The sequence below is a fragment of the Mauremys mutica genome, chromosome 3 (assembly GCF_020497125.1).
Source record: "Mauremys mutica isolate MM-2020 ecotype Southern chromosome 3, ASM2049712v1, whole genome shotgun sequence".
NCBI lineage: Eukaryota > Metazoa > Chordata > Testudines > Geoemydidae > Mauremys > Mauremys mutica.
In genome coordinates this window covers 120,963,977-120,980,010 of record NC_059074.1, presented here as the reverse complement: position 1 = coordinate 120,980,010, position 16,034 = coordinate 120,963,977, and the positions used below count along the sequence as shown (strand labels likewise).

Below are 16,034 nucleotides of genomic sequence, written 5' to 3'. Positions count from 1 at the left end.
CCAGTGAGAGAGAGATTAAATGAATAAACACCAATAACTGGCCTTATTCTCAAAGCTTTGTTAATTCTCAGTTAACTGCAGGATAGAAGTAATTTCATGTAAAAGTAAAATTTAATCAACTCAAGACAGCCAAACAAAATACTTCACGATCTGTTTCAAAAACAGTTTGTTTGGTGCTTTATTTAAAGCAAGTATTATACAAACTAGAAAGCATTTGTTTTAGTTCAGAAATAAGGAGAGTAATTTCAGTTAGCTCTTTAGTGATAAAAGACTTTCACCCCTCCATCAACTGCCTCAGATTCCCTGCCTCAGCACATTATCTGTATATTCTATACAAAAGGAAAAAAAGGCCTAATAATTTTTAAAATATTGCCAACAACTAAAAATGTATTATAATATTCCAGTGAACCGACAATGTGCCAGACATCCCCCTGCCTTCCATACATACACATACACAACAGATCTCACCCTACACAGCTTGAAATCTATCAGCAGAACTTTACCAACATAGATAAAGTTAACCAACAAAAGAAAATTAGTCTTAATTGATATAATACTCCTCTCTCTCACAAAGATACAAACCCTTGATATATACTCTCAGTATTTCAATTCCCTTAAACATACCAAAACTGCTATGAACTACAGCTGCAGTTACTCTGATTTATATTTTCTTAGTTCAGAGGCTGAAGTTATGTTACCATGGTATTAAAATCACATGAAGGCAAGAAAAGCTATTGATAAATTGCTACATGCAAAATTAGACAGGCTTTAATATTTCACAAAAAAGCTTAAAAAGGCACAATTAAAACCCAGTAAAATTAGTTTAACAGCTCAAATGACTATGCAGCTAATAACAGGTACAATGTGCCTTCTTTTAAGTTCTACTGTAAAGAAAAGACGGTTACTCACCGTTGTAACTGTTGTTCTTCGAGATGTGTTGCTCATATCCATTCCAGTTAGGTGTGCGCGCGCCGCGTGCACGCTCGTCGGAAGATTTTTACCCTAGCAACACTCGGTGGGTCGGCTGGGCACCCCCTGGAGTGGCGCCACTATAGCGCCAGATATATACCCCTGCCGACCCATCTGCTCCTCAGTTCCTTCTTGCCGGCTACTCCGACAGTAGGGAAGGAGGGTGGGTCTGGAATGGATATGAGCAACACATCTCGAAGAACAACAGTTACAACCGTGAGTAACCGTCTTTTCTTCTTCGAGTGATTGCTCATATGCATTCCAGTTAGGTGATTCCCAAGCCTTACCTAGGCGGTGGGGTCGGAGTGAGACGTGGCAGAATGTAAGACTGCTGAGCCGAAGGCTGCATCGTCTCTGGATTGTTGTACCAATGCGTAGTGGGAAGCAAAGGTGTGAACGGAAGACCAGGTAGCCGCCTGACGGATTTCCTGGATGGGGACATGGGCCAGGAAGGTGGCAGAAGAAGCCTGTGCCCTTGTAGAGTGAGCAGTGAGATGGCTAGCCTGAACCTGAGCAAGCTTGTAGCATGTCTTGATACAAGATGTCACCCAAGACGAAATCCGCTGGGAAGAGACTGGCATGCCCTTCATGCGGTCCGCTACTGCCAAAAAGAGCTGGGGCGAACACCGAAAGGGTTTCGTCCGCTCTATATAAAAAGCTAGAGCCCTACGGACGTCTAAAGTATGAAGCTGCTGTTCCCGGCGCGATGAGTGCGGTTTCGGGAAAAAAACAGGGAGGAAGATGTCCTGGTTCACATGAAAAGCAGACACCACCTTGGGGAGGAAGGAGGGGTGTGGCCGAAGGTGCACTTTGTCTTTGTGGAAGACCGTGTAAGGTGGGTCAGCCGTTAGGGCGCGAAGTTCTGAGACCCGCCTCGCCGAAGTGATAGCGACGAGGAAGGCCGTCTTCCAGGAAAGATATAAAAGGGAACACGTGGCCATAGGTTCGAAAGGGGGCCCCATAAGTTTGGCTAAGACCAGGTTTAAGTCCCAGGTAGGGGCCGGGCACCGGATCTGTGGGTAAAACCGTTCTAGCCCCTTAAGGAACTGGGAAACCATCTGGTTAGAAAAAATAGAACGGCCACCCTCGCTGGGTCGGAAGGCTGAAATGGCTGCCAGGTGCACCTTCAAGGAGGAGACCACAAGGCCCTGCTCCTTGAGGGACCAAAGGTAGTCCAATATCTTTGGAATAGACACCAGGTGAGGATCGAAACCGTTCTGATCGCACAAGAGGGCGAAACGCTTCCACTTGGCGAGGTAAGTTGACCTAGTGGAAGGTTTCCTGCTCCCCAGGAGCACCTGCTGTACCGCAGCAGAACAACTCCGCTCCGCCTGAGTCAACCATGCAGGAGCCAAGCCGTGAGGTGAAGGGACTGCAGGTCCGGGTGGTGAAGCCTGCCGAAGTCCTGCGTTATGAGATCCGGCCATAGCGGCAGGGGAATTGGTTCCGCCACTGATAGGTCAAACAGCAGGGTGTACCAATGCTGTCTCGGCCATGCCGGCGCAATGAGAATAAGGTTGGCTCTGTCCCTCCGGAGCTTGAGCAGCACTCTGTGAATGAGGGGAAACGGTGGAAAGGCATACAGCAGGTGTCTCGTCCACGGGAGGAGAAACGTGTCTGAAAGGGAGCCCGGGGAGCGTCCCTGGTAGGAGCAGAACCTGTGGCATTTCCTGTTCTCTTTGGAGGCAAAGAGGTCTACTTGGGGAAAGCCCCACCTCTGGAAAACTGTGTGAATGACATCGGGACGGATCGACCATTCATGAGACAGGAATGACCTGCTGAGGCAGTGTGACGTTATTGATATAAATGGGGACCATATAGAACATGGGTTGCAACCAAGGTCCTGTAGTGGCACCAAATCCTAAGTAAAGGGGGTCATATAAGGTGTCTAAGACCAGGTTCTGGGTTGCTGATTATAATTATGCTGTCTATATGTCTGTATCATTTTTAGTTGAAGTTATGAATGTTGGCTCTATGCTGTCTGTATTTCAAGTTTGTGCTGTGCTTCTGGGGGAAGCCTCCCAGACAAGCTGGTGTTAGCTCTGCCTAGCCTGTTTGATGGCCCATTAAGGACCATTAAGGACACAATGGACCCATGGAGAGAAGGCAGACACGCCTTGTGACTCAGCAAAGTATGCAGGGACTGGCCCATGTGACTCCAGGCTCCATCTTGCTGTAAATTTCCACAGTGAAGACAAAGAGATTCTTACACCTGGAAAAGCCTATATAAGGCTGATGCTTCATCTCCATCTGGTCTTCAATCCTGCTTCTGACCTCTGGAAGGACTTTGCTACAAACTGAAGCTCTGCACGAAGGACTGTTGACCCATCCCAGCGGGGGGTGTTCCAGAGACTTAATCTGAACCTGCAGTTTACTCCAGCACTGCTGCAAGCCTGAACTAAGAACTTTGCCATTACTGTATGTAATTGATTCCATTTAACCAATTCTACCTCTCATCTCTACCTTTTTCCCTTTGTAAATAAACCTTTAGATTTTAGATTCTAAAGGATTGGCAACAGCGTGATTTGTGGGTAAGATCTGATGTGCATATTGACCTGGGTCTGGGGCTTGGTCCTTTGGGATTGAGAGAACCTTTTTCTTTTATTGGGGTGTTGGTTTTCATAACCATTTATCCCCAGGACGAGTGCACTGGTGGTGATGCTGGGAGACTGGAGTGTCTAAGGAAATTGCTTGTGTGACTTGTGGTTAGCCAGTGGGGTGAGACCAAAGTCCTTTTTGTCCGGCTGGTTTGGTTGGCCTTAGAGGTGGAAAAACCCCAGCCTAGGGCTGTGACTGCCCTGTTTGAGCAATTGGTCCTGATTTGGCACTCTCAGTTGGGTCCCGCCAGAATCGCTCCGTCACAGGCAGTCTGCCAGCGTGTTCTGCACTCCCGGGAGAAAAGACGCTACTAAATGTATAGAGTGGGCTATGCAGAAGTCCCACAGTTGGATGGCTTCTTGGCAAAGCAGGGAGGAACGCGCCCCGCCCTGCTTGTTTATGTAGAACATTGTTGTCGTGTTGTCCGTGAAGACGGATACACAGCGTCCTTGTAGATGGACTCGGAACGTCTGGCACGCCAGGCGAACTGCCCTCAGCTCCCTGACGTTGATATGTAAGGCCAGCTCGTGGGGTGACCAGAGGCCCTGAGTGTGTAAGTTGCCGAGGTGGGCACCCCACCCCAAGGATAATGCGTCTGTGGTTAGCGCTATGGAGGGTTGAGGCGGGTGGAACGGGACTCCCGCGCACACTACCGCTGGGTCTAACCACCAGTTGAGGGAGTCGAGGACTGACCCGGGAATCGTGACCACCGTGTCTATATTGTCCCTGTGCGGGCGGTATATGGACGCGAGCCATGTTTGGAAACTTCGAAGCCTGAGCTTCGCGTACAGGGTCACGAAAGTGCATGAGGCCATGTGACCCAGTAGGCTGAGGCAGGTGTGCACCGACGTTGTCGGGAAGGACTGGAAGTTTCGAATGATCGAAGCCATGGCGTGGAACTGGGGCAGAGGGAGGCAGGCTCTGGCCAGATTGGAGTCCAGAACTGCCCCGATGAATTCTATCCTCTGCGTTGGAGTCAATGTAGACTTTTCGGCATTGACCATAAGGCCTAGCCTGCGGAAAAGGTCTGTGACCACGCTCATGTGCTGAGACACCTGCTGTTGGGAAGTCCCGTGAACCAGCCAGTCGTCGAGGTACGGGTAGACGTGTATCCAACAACAGCGGAGGGCTGCAGCGACCACAGCCATGCACTTGGTGAAGACCCTCGGCGCCGTAGAGAGGCCGAAGGGGAGCACCATGAACTGGTAGTGCTGGTGGTTGACGACAAAGCGAAGGTAACGTTGATGAGGCGGGCAAATTCCAATATGGAAGTACGCTCCTTCATATTGAGGGTGGCATACCAAGGGATAATGGTCCCCAGGGTTACCATGCGGAATTTGAGCTTTACCATAAATTTGTTGAGCTCTCGCAGGTCTAGGATTGGCCGTAGACCTCCCTTTGCCTTGGGGATTAGGAAATAGCGGGAATAAAAACCCCTGCCCCTCATGCCTTCTGGCACCTCCTCTATGGCACCCAAACTCAAGAGAGTCTTGACCTCTTGCAAGAGGAATTGCTTGTGAGAGGGGTCCCTGAAGAGGGACGGGTAGGGTGGGTGGGGAGGGGGAGAAACAAACTGGAGGTGGTATCCCGCATCCACCGTGCGGAGGACCCAGCTGTCGGATGTTATCTGGGACCAAGCAGGGAGGAAATGGGAGAGGCGGTTGGAAAAAAATGGGGAAGGATCCGGTAGGGAAACTGGTGGGCCGTCCTCGGGCGTCCCATCAAAAGTTCTGCTTCGACCCCGAAGCTGGTTTTGGGGGCGGCTGGGTTTGGTTCCCCTGATTGCCCGACTGTCTCTGCCGGTTCACCCTGCCACGACGCCTAGTGTCTGGTCGCGGCCTGGGCTGATTGTAGGGGCGGTACGACTGGGGCCGGAAGGACCTACGTTGGGTCACCGGAGTGTGCATGCCCAACGAGCGCATCGTAATGCGGTTGTCCTTGAGGCTCTGCAGCCTTGGGTCAGTTTTCTCCGAAAAGAGACCCTGACCATCGAAGGGCAGATCCTGAATTGTTTGTTGTAATTCAGGTGGGAGAGTCGAGGCTTGGAGCCATGATATGCGCCTCATTGTTATGCCAGAGGCCAAGGTTCTGGCCGCCGAGTCCACTGAGTCCAAGGAGGCCTGGAGGGCAGTTCTGGCCACTTTTTTACCCTCTTCTAACAGGGCCGTGAACTCTGGACGGGAGTCTTGTGGCAGAAGCTTGGTGAACTTGCCTACAGACACCCATGTATTAAAGCTGTAGCGGCTTAAAAGGGCCTGCTGGTTGGCCACCCTCAGTTGAAGGCCGCCAGCCAAGTAGATCTTACGGCCTAGAAGGTCCATGCGCCTCGCCTCCTTCGACTTAGGAGCCGGCGCCTGCTGGCCCTGTCGTTCACGTTCGTTGACGGACTGGCCTACCAGCGAGCAGGGAGCAGGGTGAGTGTACAGATACTCAGAGCCCTTTGACGGGACCATGTACTTTCTTTCCACTCCCCGAGCAGTCGGTGGGATGGAGGCCGGGGACTGCCATATGGTATCTGCATTGTTTTGAATGGTATGTATAAACGGCAGGGCCTCCCGAAGGGGGGCATCCGCCGTCAATATGTCCACCACCGGGTCCTCTACTTCTGCTACCTCCTCAACCGGCAGGTTCATATTTTGAGCTACCCTCCTCAATAAGTCCTGATGCGCCCGAAGGTCAATAGGAGGAGGACCCGAGGAGGATGTTCCTGCAACTGCCTCATCAGGTGAGGAGGAGGAGGAGAGGCCCGGTACCAGAGGGTCCTGTGGCGGATCAGTGAGCGGCGGGGGAGCCTCTGCAGCGAGAGGAGCTTCAGGTTCCTCGGATGCCAGTGGTGCCTCTTCCATGTCTGTGGGAGGAGGCCTGCTAACAGTGGCTTCTGGAGCTCGATGGTCGGAGGGCCCCGAGCGCTGAGCCGCGAATGGGGCACCTTGCGCCTCGTGGTACGCCCACGGGGTCCAGAAAGCCCATTGAGGAGGGCCTTGGTCCTGGCCTTGAGGTTCGGTCTGCTGGTAAGCAGCACTGCTGGTGTGGGAGGAGACGGATGGTTGTCTCGAAGGCCATGGCGGTGCCGAGAAGCCGTGTGACGGTGCCGCCGATCCAGCCGTTCGGTCCTGAGACGGTACCGGGGAACGGTACCGGTCTTGTCGGTGCCGGGAGTGAGATCGGGACCATCTACCGTGCCAGTGCCGGGAGGTTGACCGGGATCTCGAGTCTCTATGGTGAGAACGGCTGCGGGACGAGCGGTACCGAGAGCGGTACCGAGAGCCGGACCGGTGCCGATATCGTCTGTCCGGCGACCGGGATCATGAGCGTCTCCGCGAGTATGATCGGTACCGCGATGCAGAGTGGTACCGGGACTGCGAGCGATGCCGGGATCGAGAGCGGCGTGAGCGGGAACATCTCCGAGATCGAGATCTGGAGTGACGTTTCTCGTGGTGGTCAGGGGAAGGAGGCCTCATTATGGCCACTGATTTGACAACCCACACCGGTGCGCTGCCGGGGGTTGAGGCTGTGTTGGCTCCGTCAGCGCAATCAGCTCTCTTGCCGTCGAAAAGGTCTCAGGAGTTGACGGGAGAGCCAGTGTGCACCGGGGAGCAAAGTGGTACCGGACTCGACGGCCCTTGCGGTGCCGGAGTCAACGGTGCCGCGCTAGGAGCTTGGACATGCGGTGCCGGAGTTGGTGGTGCCGGCGTAGGTGCCGGAGTTCGGCCTACGGGCCTGGATGTATGGTCCTTTTTGGACGAAGTCGACGCCGCCTTGCGTTTCCCCGAGGGGGAGAGGGAACAGTGCCGGGGACCCGGTGCCGGGCGTCGGTGCCGGAGTGAGCTGGTGCCGAAGGCGCCCTCCTCACCGATGCAAACTGCAGGGCGGTCGGTGCCGGCGCCGCAGGGCTAAGTGCCGATTCCATTAGGAGCTGCTTTAAGCGAAAGTCCCGCTCCTTTTTTGTTCTGGGCTTGAATGACTTGCAAATGCGGCACTTATCAGGAAGGTGAGACTCTCCTAAGCACTTCAGGCAAGATTCGTGAGGGTCTCCAACCGGCACTGGCTTCTGGCAGGCCGAGCACGGCTTAAACCCCGGTGCCTTGGGCATGACCCGCACCGGGTCAGGGGAAAAAGGGGGCTAGTCCCCCAATTCCCCTGTGAACTATACACTAACTACAACTAAACTAGTAAACTAACTCTAACTATACTAAAGTTGAACTATATACACAACAAGGTAGAAACAAGAGCGAGAAGCTAGGGTTGTGGAGGACAGCGATGCCGCACTCCACTGTTCCAATGACCGTCACGGGCGGTAAGAAGGAACTGAGGAGCGGATGGGTCGGCAGGGGTATATATCTGGCGCTATAGCGGTGCCACTCCAGGGGGCGCCCAGCCGACCCACCGAGTGTTGCTAGGGTAAAAATCTTCCGACGAGCGTGCACGCGGCGCGCGCAGACCTAACTGGAATGCATATGAGCAATCACTCGAAGAAGAAGAGGTCTTTTGGGAATGACACTGTAAGGATGACCTTATACAGAAGATGCCTAAAATAGTGGGGAACCAAAACTCTTGGAACATGTTCAGTATAAATACTCCGTTATTATGAATAGTTGCATTAGATAGCTCCACTCCCACAATTTTTCAGTGAACACTGTGTATATCTTTGATTCTGCAAAAGCATTTACCTTTTTTCTACTCTATATTCTGGAAAAGCAATCCTTTTAGTAAACATACATTAAACGTTAAGATTTCATATATACACTAAAAACTGCCTTAAAAACAAAATTTCAGCTGGTGCAGTTGTGCCACCACGGTTAACTTTATCAAACATAATTCTAAAATTATTTCTAAAAAACTGTAGGTATATTCTGTATGACAACAACAATGAACCAATCATTTAAAAAAAAACAGCTTTAACAAAGCTTTGCCACCAATATGAACAGCACTTTACTTAAAAAAAAAAAAAGTTAAGTGGCACTTTCAGTAGCGCAGATGCCACCTGTGTTCTGATGAGGTTTTCTATCAAAAGTCTGACAATTAATGATACTTAACATGAGCACAGTTAAAGAACGCCAATTTAAAAATTCATGCTTCTGGATGAAAATGTTTACCTATTGTTGTCAAATAACATTACCTATATATCTGTTGTTACCTAATATTATAAATGATTACAGGACATTATGTTTATTTTTATCAGCTTGTTTATGTTGTGTCTTTGACAGCTCTTCCTATATAGTTTAAATTCACTGTATAGACAGTCAATTTCTCCCCGTTTGTGTGGATCTTTCACACAGCAAAAAAGGGAGAACAATGAAAGAAACACGACAATGTAATTGTAAAACCACAAAATCTCGAGCATTTGAAAATATTTTTAATTACATTTCTTAAACTGGCTAGAGTGGAGAGTGTCCTTTTAATATTTTCTCACTTTAAAGATATGAGTGTTTGTAAAGCACCTTTGAGATCCTTGAATGGAAGATGCTATAAAGGTGCAAAGTATAATGAGAAAAGCATGTCTGGCTGCCTGATATTATAAAATGCTATCAATTTAATATTACAAGCAACAACTTTGAAAATTATTACTATTCTGAACCCAGGTAATAGGATTCCATTCTCTTAAAATCGCTCAGTATACAGTAGTAAAAGAGTCAGTAGATAAGAAGAGTTTCAGGAAAGCCACTTCTGTTAGTGACACACTGGTATTCAGTGAGATCCTGCAAGCCAGTTTAAGGACCAGCAGGGTCTAGAACCCAGGTCTGGAGAGCTGCCAGGCAGCAGATAACAGTTCTCTTCTTACATGCCTAGAGCTAAGTTCACTGAGAAAACCTGGACAAAGTGACCAGCATTTCCTAATAATCAACAATTCTCATGAAGTCCATACCATACCTCCATGATTCTGAACCCATCTTTCTCTGTGCAATCCCTTCCTGGCAAATATGTCTAAACACTAAGTCTACTTGTAAAATTGAGGTTACAGTAAAAAGGGGTGGGAGGGAACTAATAGAACACAACAAATTGCAAAGAAACTGGTTGTTAGTCTCTGCCTGAAATTGCATTATACCATGCACAGAAAAAATGCTGTCCATCATTCACTGAAACTGTATAATAAGCTGAATAATTTTGCTCAAAATGCTTGTCTGCTTCCCAGTGTATTTTCCTATTCATTTTGTAACAATGGATGTACCTGCATGTACACCTACTAGTGTGGTTAGCCAGTATCTATAGTTTGTTAATAGAATAAAAATTAACAAAACTAAATGGTCTGTGCGATTTTCAAAAACTGCTTTTTTGATTGCTGACTGCCAGAAGGTAAACAGGTCTGTCTGAAACTGAACTGCAATTGGGAATATACAATGGCTGCTATGATTTATTGCCCAATGTACATGCAAATCTATATTTCTCTATAAAAAGGACCTATGAAAGTTCATAGTAAGAAGTGACTACTGAATGGTTACAAAAAATATCATATACTACTACTACTTTTAAATAAAAGGGTTTTTTTTTAAAAAGTCACACACCTTTCAAAGTGGAGCGGCTAGTAGGTTTCCCAACATTATTTTTCTGATGCTTTGTTGACATACGTTTCATCTGTCGGGGTGTGCTAGGAGGAGAGGTCCCATAGAAAATGTCAGCACTGGCTTCATCTGATAATTCCTCAGGTTCAGATTCAGAAATTTTGCAAGCAACATCTTCTGACTTGCACTCTCTGAACAAGGGAAAAGAAAGTCAGAATATGGAGTTAAAAAAATAGCTAATTACTTTAGAAAGCCAACCCATTAATATGTCACCTCCCCACATCTGTACTTTCCTGCCACTCCCATGTAATAACTCTTTTTACCAGCAAGTTTTCTAGTAAACACAACAAGTTTGCTTTCACCTCCCACTAACGCAGTTTTGTTACCATCCTTTGTACAGTGTATATGTAGTACTTGTCATACATGTCAATAAGAAAACTTTTAATGAAAATAACAAACGGTACCATACAGGCCTACTATACAGGTAAGAACTAGGCAATTTAAAAAAATGTGTGTGTAAAAAAAAATTGTGGTAAACCAAAAATCAAATAAGGGATGAATAATTTTGAGCAAGGCTCAAAAAATGTACCCAACTACTGAACACTACCAGAGTTAAATTCGTCATTTTCCAACTCCAGTCCTCCACTACACTTTGATACTCTACTCCCTCTCATAGGCATTACCTAAGTCCATCAAAGGAAGTACTCCACTCTGTCCAATACCCACACATCAGGGAGAAGGAAGTGCAGTGCCTATTCCATCAATTTCAATATAAAATAAGTTTCTTCTTGGCCCAATCTCGTTTCCTGCTTGTAGTATGAAAACAGTAACCCCCTCATAGGAAGTTTTATTTTGCTTGTTAACAGGCTTTTTTTCCTTTTTCTTTTTCTTTTTTTTTTAATTAAAAAGTCTACCTTGATTGTTAGGGATAACTTTACATATTATACAAATCTTCCCAGCTCTTTTGAAGTATTACATGCATACACATACTGTACACATACACACTAAAATGAACTACGATGACAAGCACAAGCTCCTGACAGAAGGAGCTGTCTTTTCTCTATCTTCAATCCTGTAAACTCTTAGACATATGCTTTGCTTTACCTCTGTGAGAGGCCCTATTGTTTTCAATGGAACCATTTATGGTAGTAAATTAAATACATGCATTTTTAAATAATAATTGGAGATGTACCTATCTCCTAGAACTGGAAGGGACCTTGAAAGGTCATCGAGTCCAGCCCCCTGCCTTCACTAGCAGGACCAAGTTCTGATTTTTGCCTCAGATCCCTAAGTGGCTCCTTCAAGGATTGAACTCACAACACTGGATTTAGTAGGCCATTGCTCAAACCACTGAGCTATCCCTCCCTCTAGATTTTTACTGGATCATGGCCCATGTCTGTCTAGTGCACAGCACAATGGGGTTCCAATCCCAACTAGGGCCTTTGGGGGCTTCTAGAATATAAATATTACAATAGGTGAAGCAAGTAACACTGCCTATAGTTAATGGTGCCTGACACTTCTGATTATAAAATACCTCATTTTCAGTTGCTTGTAATTTTGTCAAATTTCCAATCTTGATTTAAAAATGGTCAGTGATGGAGAATCCCCCACAACCCTTGGTAAGCTGTTCCTCTGGTTAATTTTCACCTTTAAAAATTCACACCTTATTTCCAGTCCGAATTTGCCTAGCTTCCACTTATGCCCATTGAATCACATTATGCCTTTCTATGCTAGACTGATGAGCCTATTATTAAATATCTGTTCCCCGCACAGGTACTTACAAACTACTCAATTTACCCCTTAATTTTCTCACTGTTAAGATAAATAGATTGAGCTCCTCCTTGAGTCTATCACTTTAAGGCATGTTTTCTAATCCTTCTGTCGTTCTCGTGACTCTTCTCTGAACTCTCTCCAATTTATCAACACCCTTCTTGAATTGTGGGCAACACTACCAGACACAGTATTCCAGAAGAGGTCACACTTGTGCCAAATACAGAGGTAAAATAACCTTGCGACACTTACTCAAGATACCTGTTTATGCATCCCAAGGATTTATTAGCCCTTTTGGGCACAGTGTTGAACTATGAGCTGTTGTGACTACTGGGCCTACAAAGTGTACCCTTATTGTGAGCTCAAATGTTTAAATATAAAAAAAAAAAAAGTGAATGTTCATAAGATTACAATAACCAGGGAAAATAGGTCCAGTGTTTACGACACTGAATGTAATAACAAGCGCAAATGTTGGATTAGTCAAAACAGAGATTCTCAAACTGTGGTCCGCAGATAGTTCCCTCTAAGGTGTGTGCCTGGGCGGCCGCACATGAGAAAAACAAGGGCCACTAATTAGGTGCCTGAACGCTGGAGAAGACTCACATGTAAGGTGAGGTGATGGCCTCAGGGGGAATAGGTGGTAGGTGGCAGCGAGGTAAGAAGAGGGGGTGGGGGGAATTTGGGACTTGCAGGGCTGTAGTGGCCAGAGAAAGAGGCGACTTTCTCCAGCTCCAGGGCTGCAGCTGCTGGGGAGAGACCCCCCTCTTTCCAAGCCCCAGCTCGGGGGCTGCCACAGCAGGCAAGAACCCCCTCCCCTTCCCAGCCAGAGCTGGGAGGCTTCCGTGGCGGGAAAGGGACATCCCCCCTCCCTCCTTCCCAGCCCCAGCTCGAGGGCTGCTGTGGCGGGGGAGAGAGGCCACATCCATCGCATTAGAAAGGTAAGACTACGAAAAGACGGTTACTCACCGTAGTAACTGTTGTTCTTCGAGATGTGTTGCTCCTATCCATTCCAGTCAGGTGTGCGCGCCGCGCGTGCACGGCATCTCGGAACTTTTTTACCCTAGCAACTCCGGCGGGCCGGCTGGCGCCCCCTGGAGTGGCGCCGCTATGGCGCCTGTTATATACCCCAGCCGGCCCGTCCGCTCCTCAGTTCCTTCTTGCCGGCTACTCCGACAGTGGGGAAGGAGGGCGGGTCTGGAATGGATAGGAGCAACACATCTCGAAGAACAACAGTTACTACGGTGAGTAACCGTCTTTTCTTCTTTGAGTGATTGCTCCTATGCATTCCAGTCAGGTGATTCCCAAGCCTTACCTAGGCGGTGGGGTCGGAGTGAGACGTGGCGGAGTGTAAAACCGCTGAGCCGAAGGCTGCGTCGTCTCGAGACTGCTGCACCAACGCGTAGTGGGAGGCGAAGGTGTGGACCGAAGACCAGGTGGCCGCTCGACAGATGTCCTGGATGGGGACATGGGCCAGGAAGGCGGCCGACAAGGCCTGTGCTCTCGTCGAGTGAGCGGTGAGGCGGCATGGTGGTACGCGAGCAAGCTCGTAGCAGGTCCAGATACACGCTGTGACCCAGGAGGAAATCCATTGGGAGGATATCGGCTCGCTTTTCATGCGGTCAGCAACCGCTACGAACAGCTGGGGCGAACGCCGGAAGGGCTTCGTCCGCTCAATGTAGAAAGCGAGAGCCCTGCGGACATCGAGGGTATGTAGCTGTTGTTCACGAGGCGAGGCGTGCGGCTTTGGAAAGAAAACCGGGAGGAAGATCTCCTGGTTGAGGTGGAAGGGCGAGACCACCTTTGGGAGGAAGGCCGGATGTGGTCGAAGCTGCACCTTGTCCCCGTGGAAGACGGTGTATGGAGGACTAACAGTTAGAGCGCGGAGCTCAGAGACTCGCCTCGCTGACGTAATGGCGACGAGGAAGGCCGTCTTCCAGGAAAGGTAGAGCAGGGAGCACGTGGCCAAAGGCTCGAAGGGGGGACCCATCAGCTTGGCCAGCACGAGATTCAAATCCCAGATCGGGGCAGGACGCCGCACGGGCGGGTACAAGCGGTCCAGGCCTTTAAGGAAGCGGGAAACCATCTGGTTGGAGAAGATGGACCGACCTTCCACGGTTGGACGAAAGGCGGACACTGCTGCCAGGTGAACTCTTAAGGAGGAGACCGCGAGACCCTGCTCCTTAAGGTACCAGAGGTAGTCCAGGATGGTAGGGACAGGGACTATGAAGGGATTGAGGCCTCGATGGTCACACCAGAGTGCAAACCGCTTCCACTTCGCCAGATAGGTGGAGCGAGTGGAAGGCTTTCTGCTCTCTAGCAGGACTCGTTGTACTGCCACTGAACAGTCCCTCTCTGCGTGGGTCAACCACTCAGGTACCAAGCTGTAAGATGGAGGGACTGCAGGCTCGGATGGCGGAGCCTGCCGAAGTCCTGGGTGATGAGGTCCGGCCACAACGGAAGGGGGATGGGATCCCGAACGGAGAGCTCGAGCAGCAGGGAGTACCAATGCTGCCTCGGCCAGGCCGGAGCTACGAGAATGACGGTGGCTCTGTCCCTCCGAAGGTTCTGCAACACCCGGTGGACAAGCGGGAACGGAGGGAAGGCGTAGAGAAGGTGATCCTTCCAGGAATACAGGAAGGCGTCCGACAGGGAGCCCGGCGCGTGACCCCTGAACGAGCAGAACAGGTGGCACTTCCTGTTCTCCTTGGAGGCGAATAGGTCTATCCGGGGAAACCCCCACCTGCGGAAGATTGTGTGCACGACATCGGGACGGAGAGACCACTTGTGGGAGAAGAACGACCTGCTGAGATGGTCGGCCAGCGTGTTCTGTACTCCCGGAAGAAAGGACGCTTCTAGGTGAATCGAGTGGGTCACGCAGAAGTCCCACAGGAGCATCGCCTCCTTGCAGAGGAGGGAGGAGCGGGATCCGCCCTGTTTGTTCACGTAGAACATCGCTGATGTATTGTCCGTGAACACTGTCACACAGCGGCCTTGCAGGTGGGTGCAGAAGGTGCGACAGGCCAGACGGATCGCTCGCAGCTCGCGTACATTGATGTGGAGAGCGAGCTCCTGGGGCGACCATAGACCCTGGGTGTGAAGGTCGCCCAGGTGAGCTCCCCAACCGAGCGCTGAGGCATCCGTGGTCAGAGTGGCGGACGGGCGAGGCGGATGGAACGGGACTCCCGCACAGACGACCTGCGGGTCTAGCCACCAGTTGAGGGAGTCGAGGGTCGGCCTGGAGACTGTGACCACCATATCGATGGGATCTCGATGCGGTCGGTACACCGACGCAAGCCAAGACTGGAACGGGCGGAGGTGGAGCCGCGCGTACACGGTGACATACGTGCATGATGCCATGTGGCCTAGGAGGCGGAGGCAGGAGCGCACCGTCGTGGTCGGGAAGGAGACGAGGTCCCGGATGATGGAGACCATCGTCTGATGTCGAGATTGCGGTAGGCAGGCTCGGGCTAACAAGGAGTCGAGGACCGCTCCAATGAACTCCACCCGCTGTGACGGAATCAAAGTGGACTTCTCGGCGTTGATGAGAAGACCGAGTCGCTGAAAGAGGGACAGGATTTGTGTCATCTGGTCCATTACCAGCTGTCGAGACTGTCCGCGAACCAGCCAGTCGTCGAGATACGGGTAGACGTGTATCTGACGACGGCGGAGGGCTGCGGCAACCACTGCCATGCATTTGGTAAACACCCTCGGTGCGGTAGCGAGCCCGAATGGTAACACGGCGAACTGGTAGTGGGCATTGTTGACCACAAAACGGAGGTAACGTCGATGAGGATAGATCGCGACATGGAAGTAGGCGTCCTTCATGTCGAGGGCGGCAAACCAGTCTCCCGGATCCAGAGAGGGAATGATGGTACCCAAGGTGACCATGCGAAACTTGGGCTTGAGCAGGTATTTGTTCAGCTCGCGAAGGTCCAGGATAGGACGTAGCCCTCCTTTCGCCTTGGGGATGAGAAAATAACGGGAATAGAATCCCCTGCCCCGCCTGTCTTGAGGCACTGCCTCTATGGCACCCACGCTCAACAGAGTCTGGACCTCCCGTAAGAGGAATTGCTCGTGAGAGGGGTCCCTGAAGAGGGACAGGGAGGGTGGGTGGGAAGGGGGGGGGGAAACAAACTGAAGGCGGTATCCCGACTGGACTGTTTGAAGCACCCAGTTGTCCGTTGTTAATTGCGACCA

The 16,034-nt window shown here is 50.1% G+C and overlaps 1 protein-coding gene across 6 annotated transcripts in view; it reads right to left on the bottom strand.

The window, feature by feature from the left end:
- The window catches only part of MAP3K4 (mitogen-activated protein kinase kinase kinase 4), a 165,595-nt gene that overhangs the window by 103,818 nt on the left and 45,743 nt on the right, over positions 1–16,034 (bottom strand). For all 6 annotated transcript variants that reach the window (XM_045010684.1, XM_045010679.1, XM_045010682.1 and 3 more), the window contains exon 2: positions 10,071–10,258. In XM_045010684.1, the coding sequence (XP_044866619.1) occupies positions 10,071–10,140 (70 nt within the window). In that variant the 5' untranslated portion in view covers positions 10,141–10,258. The remainder of the gene's footprint in view (positions 1–10,070; positions 10,259–16,034) is intronic.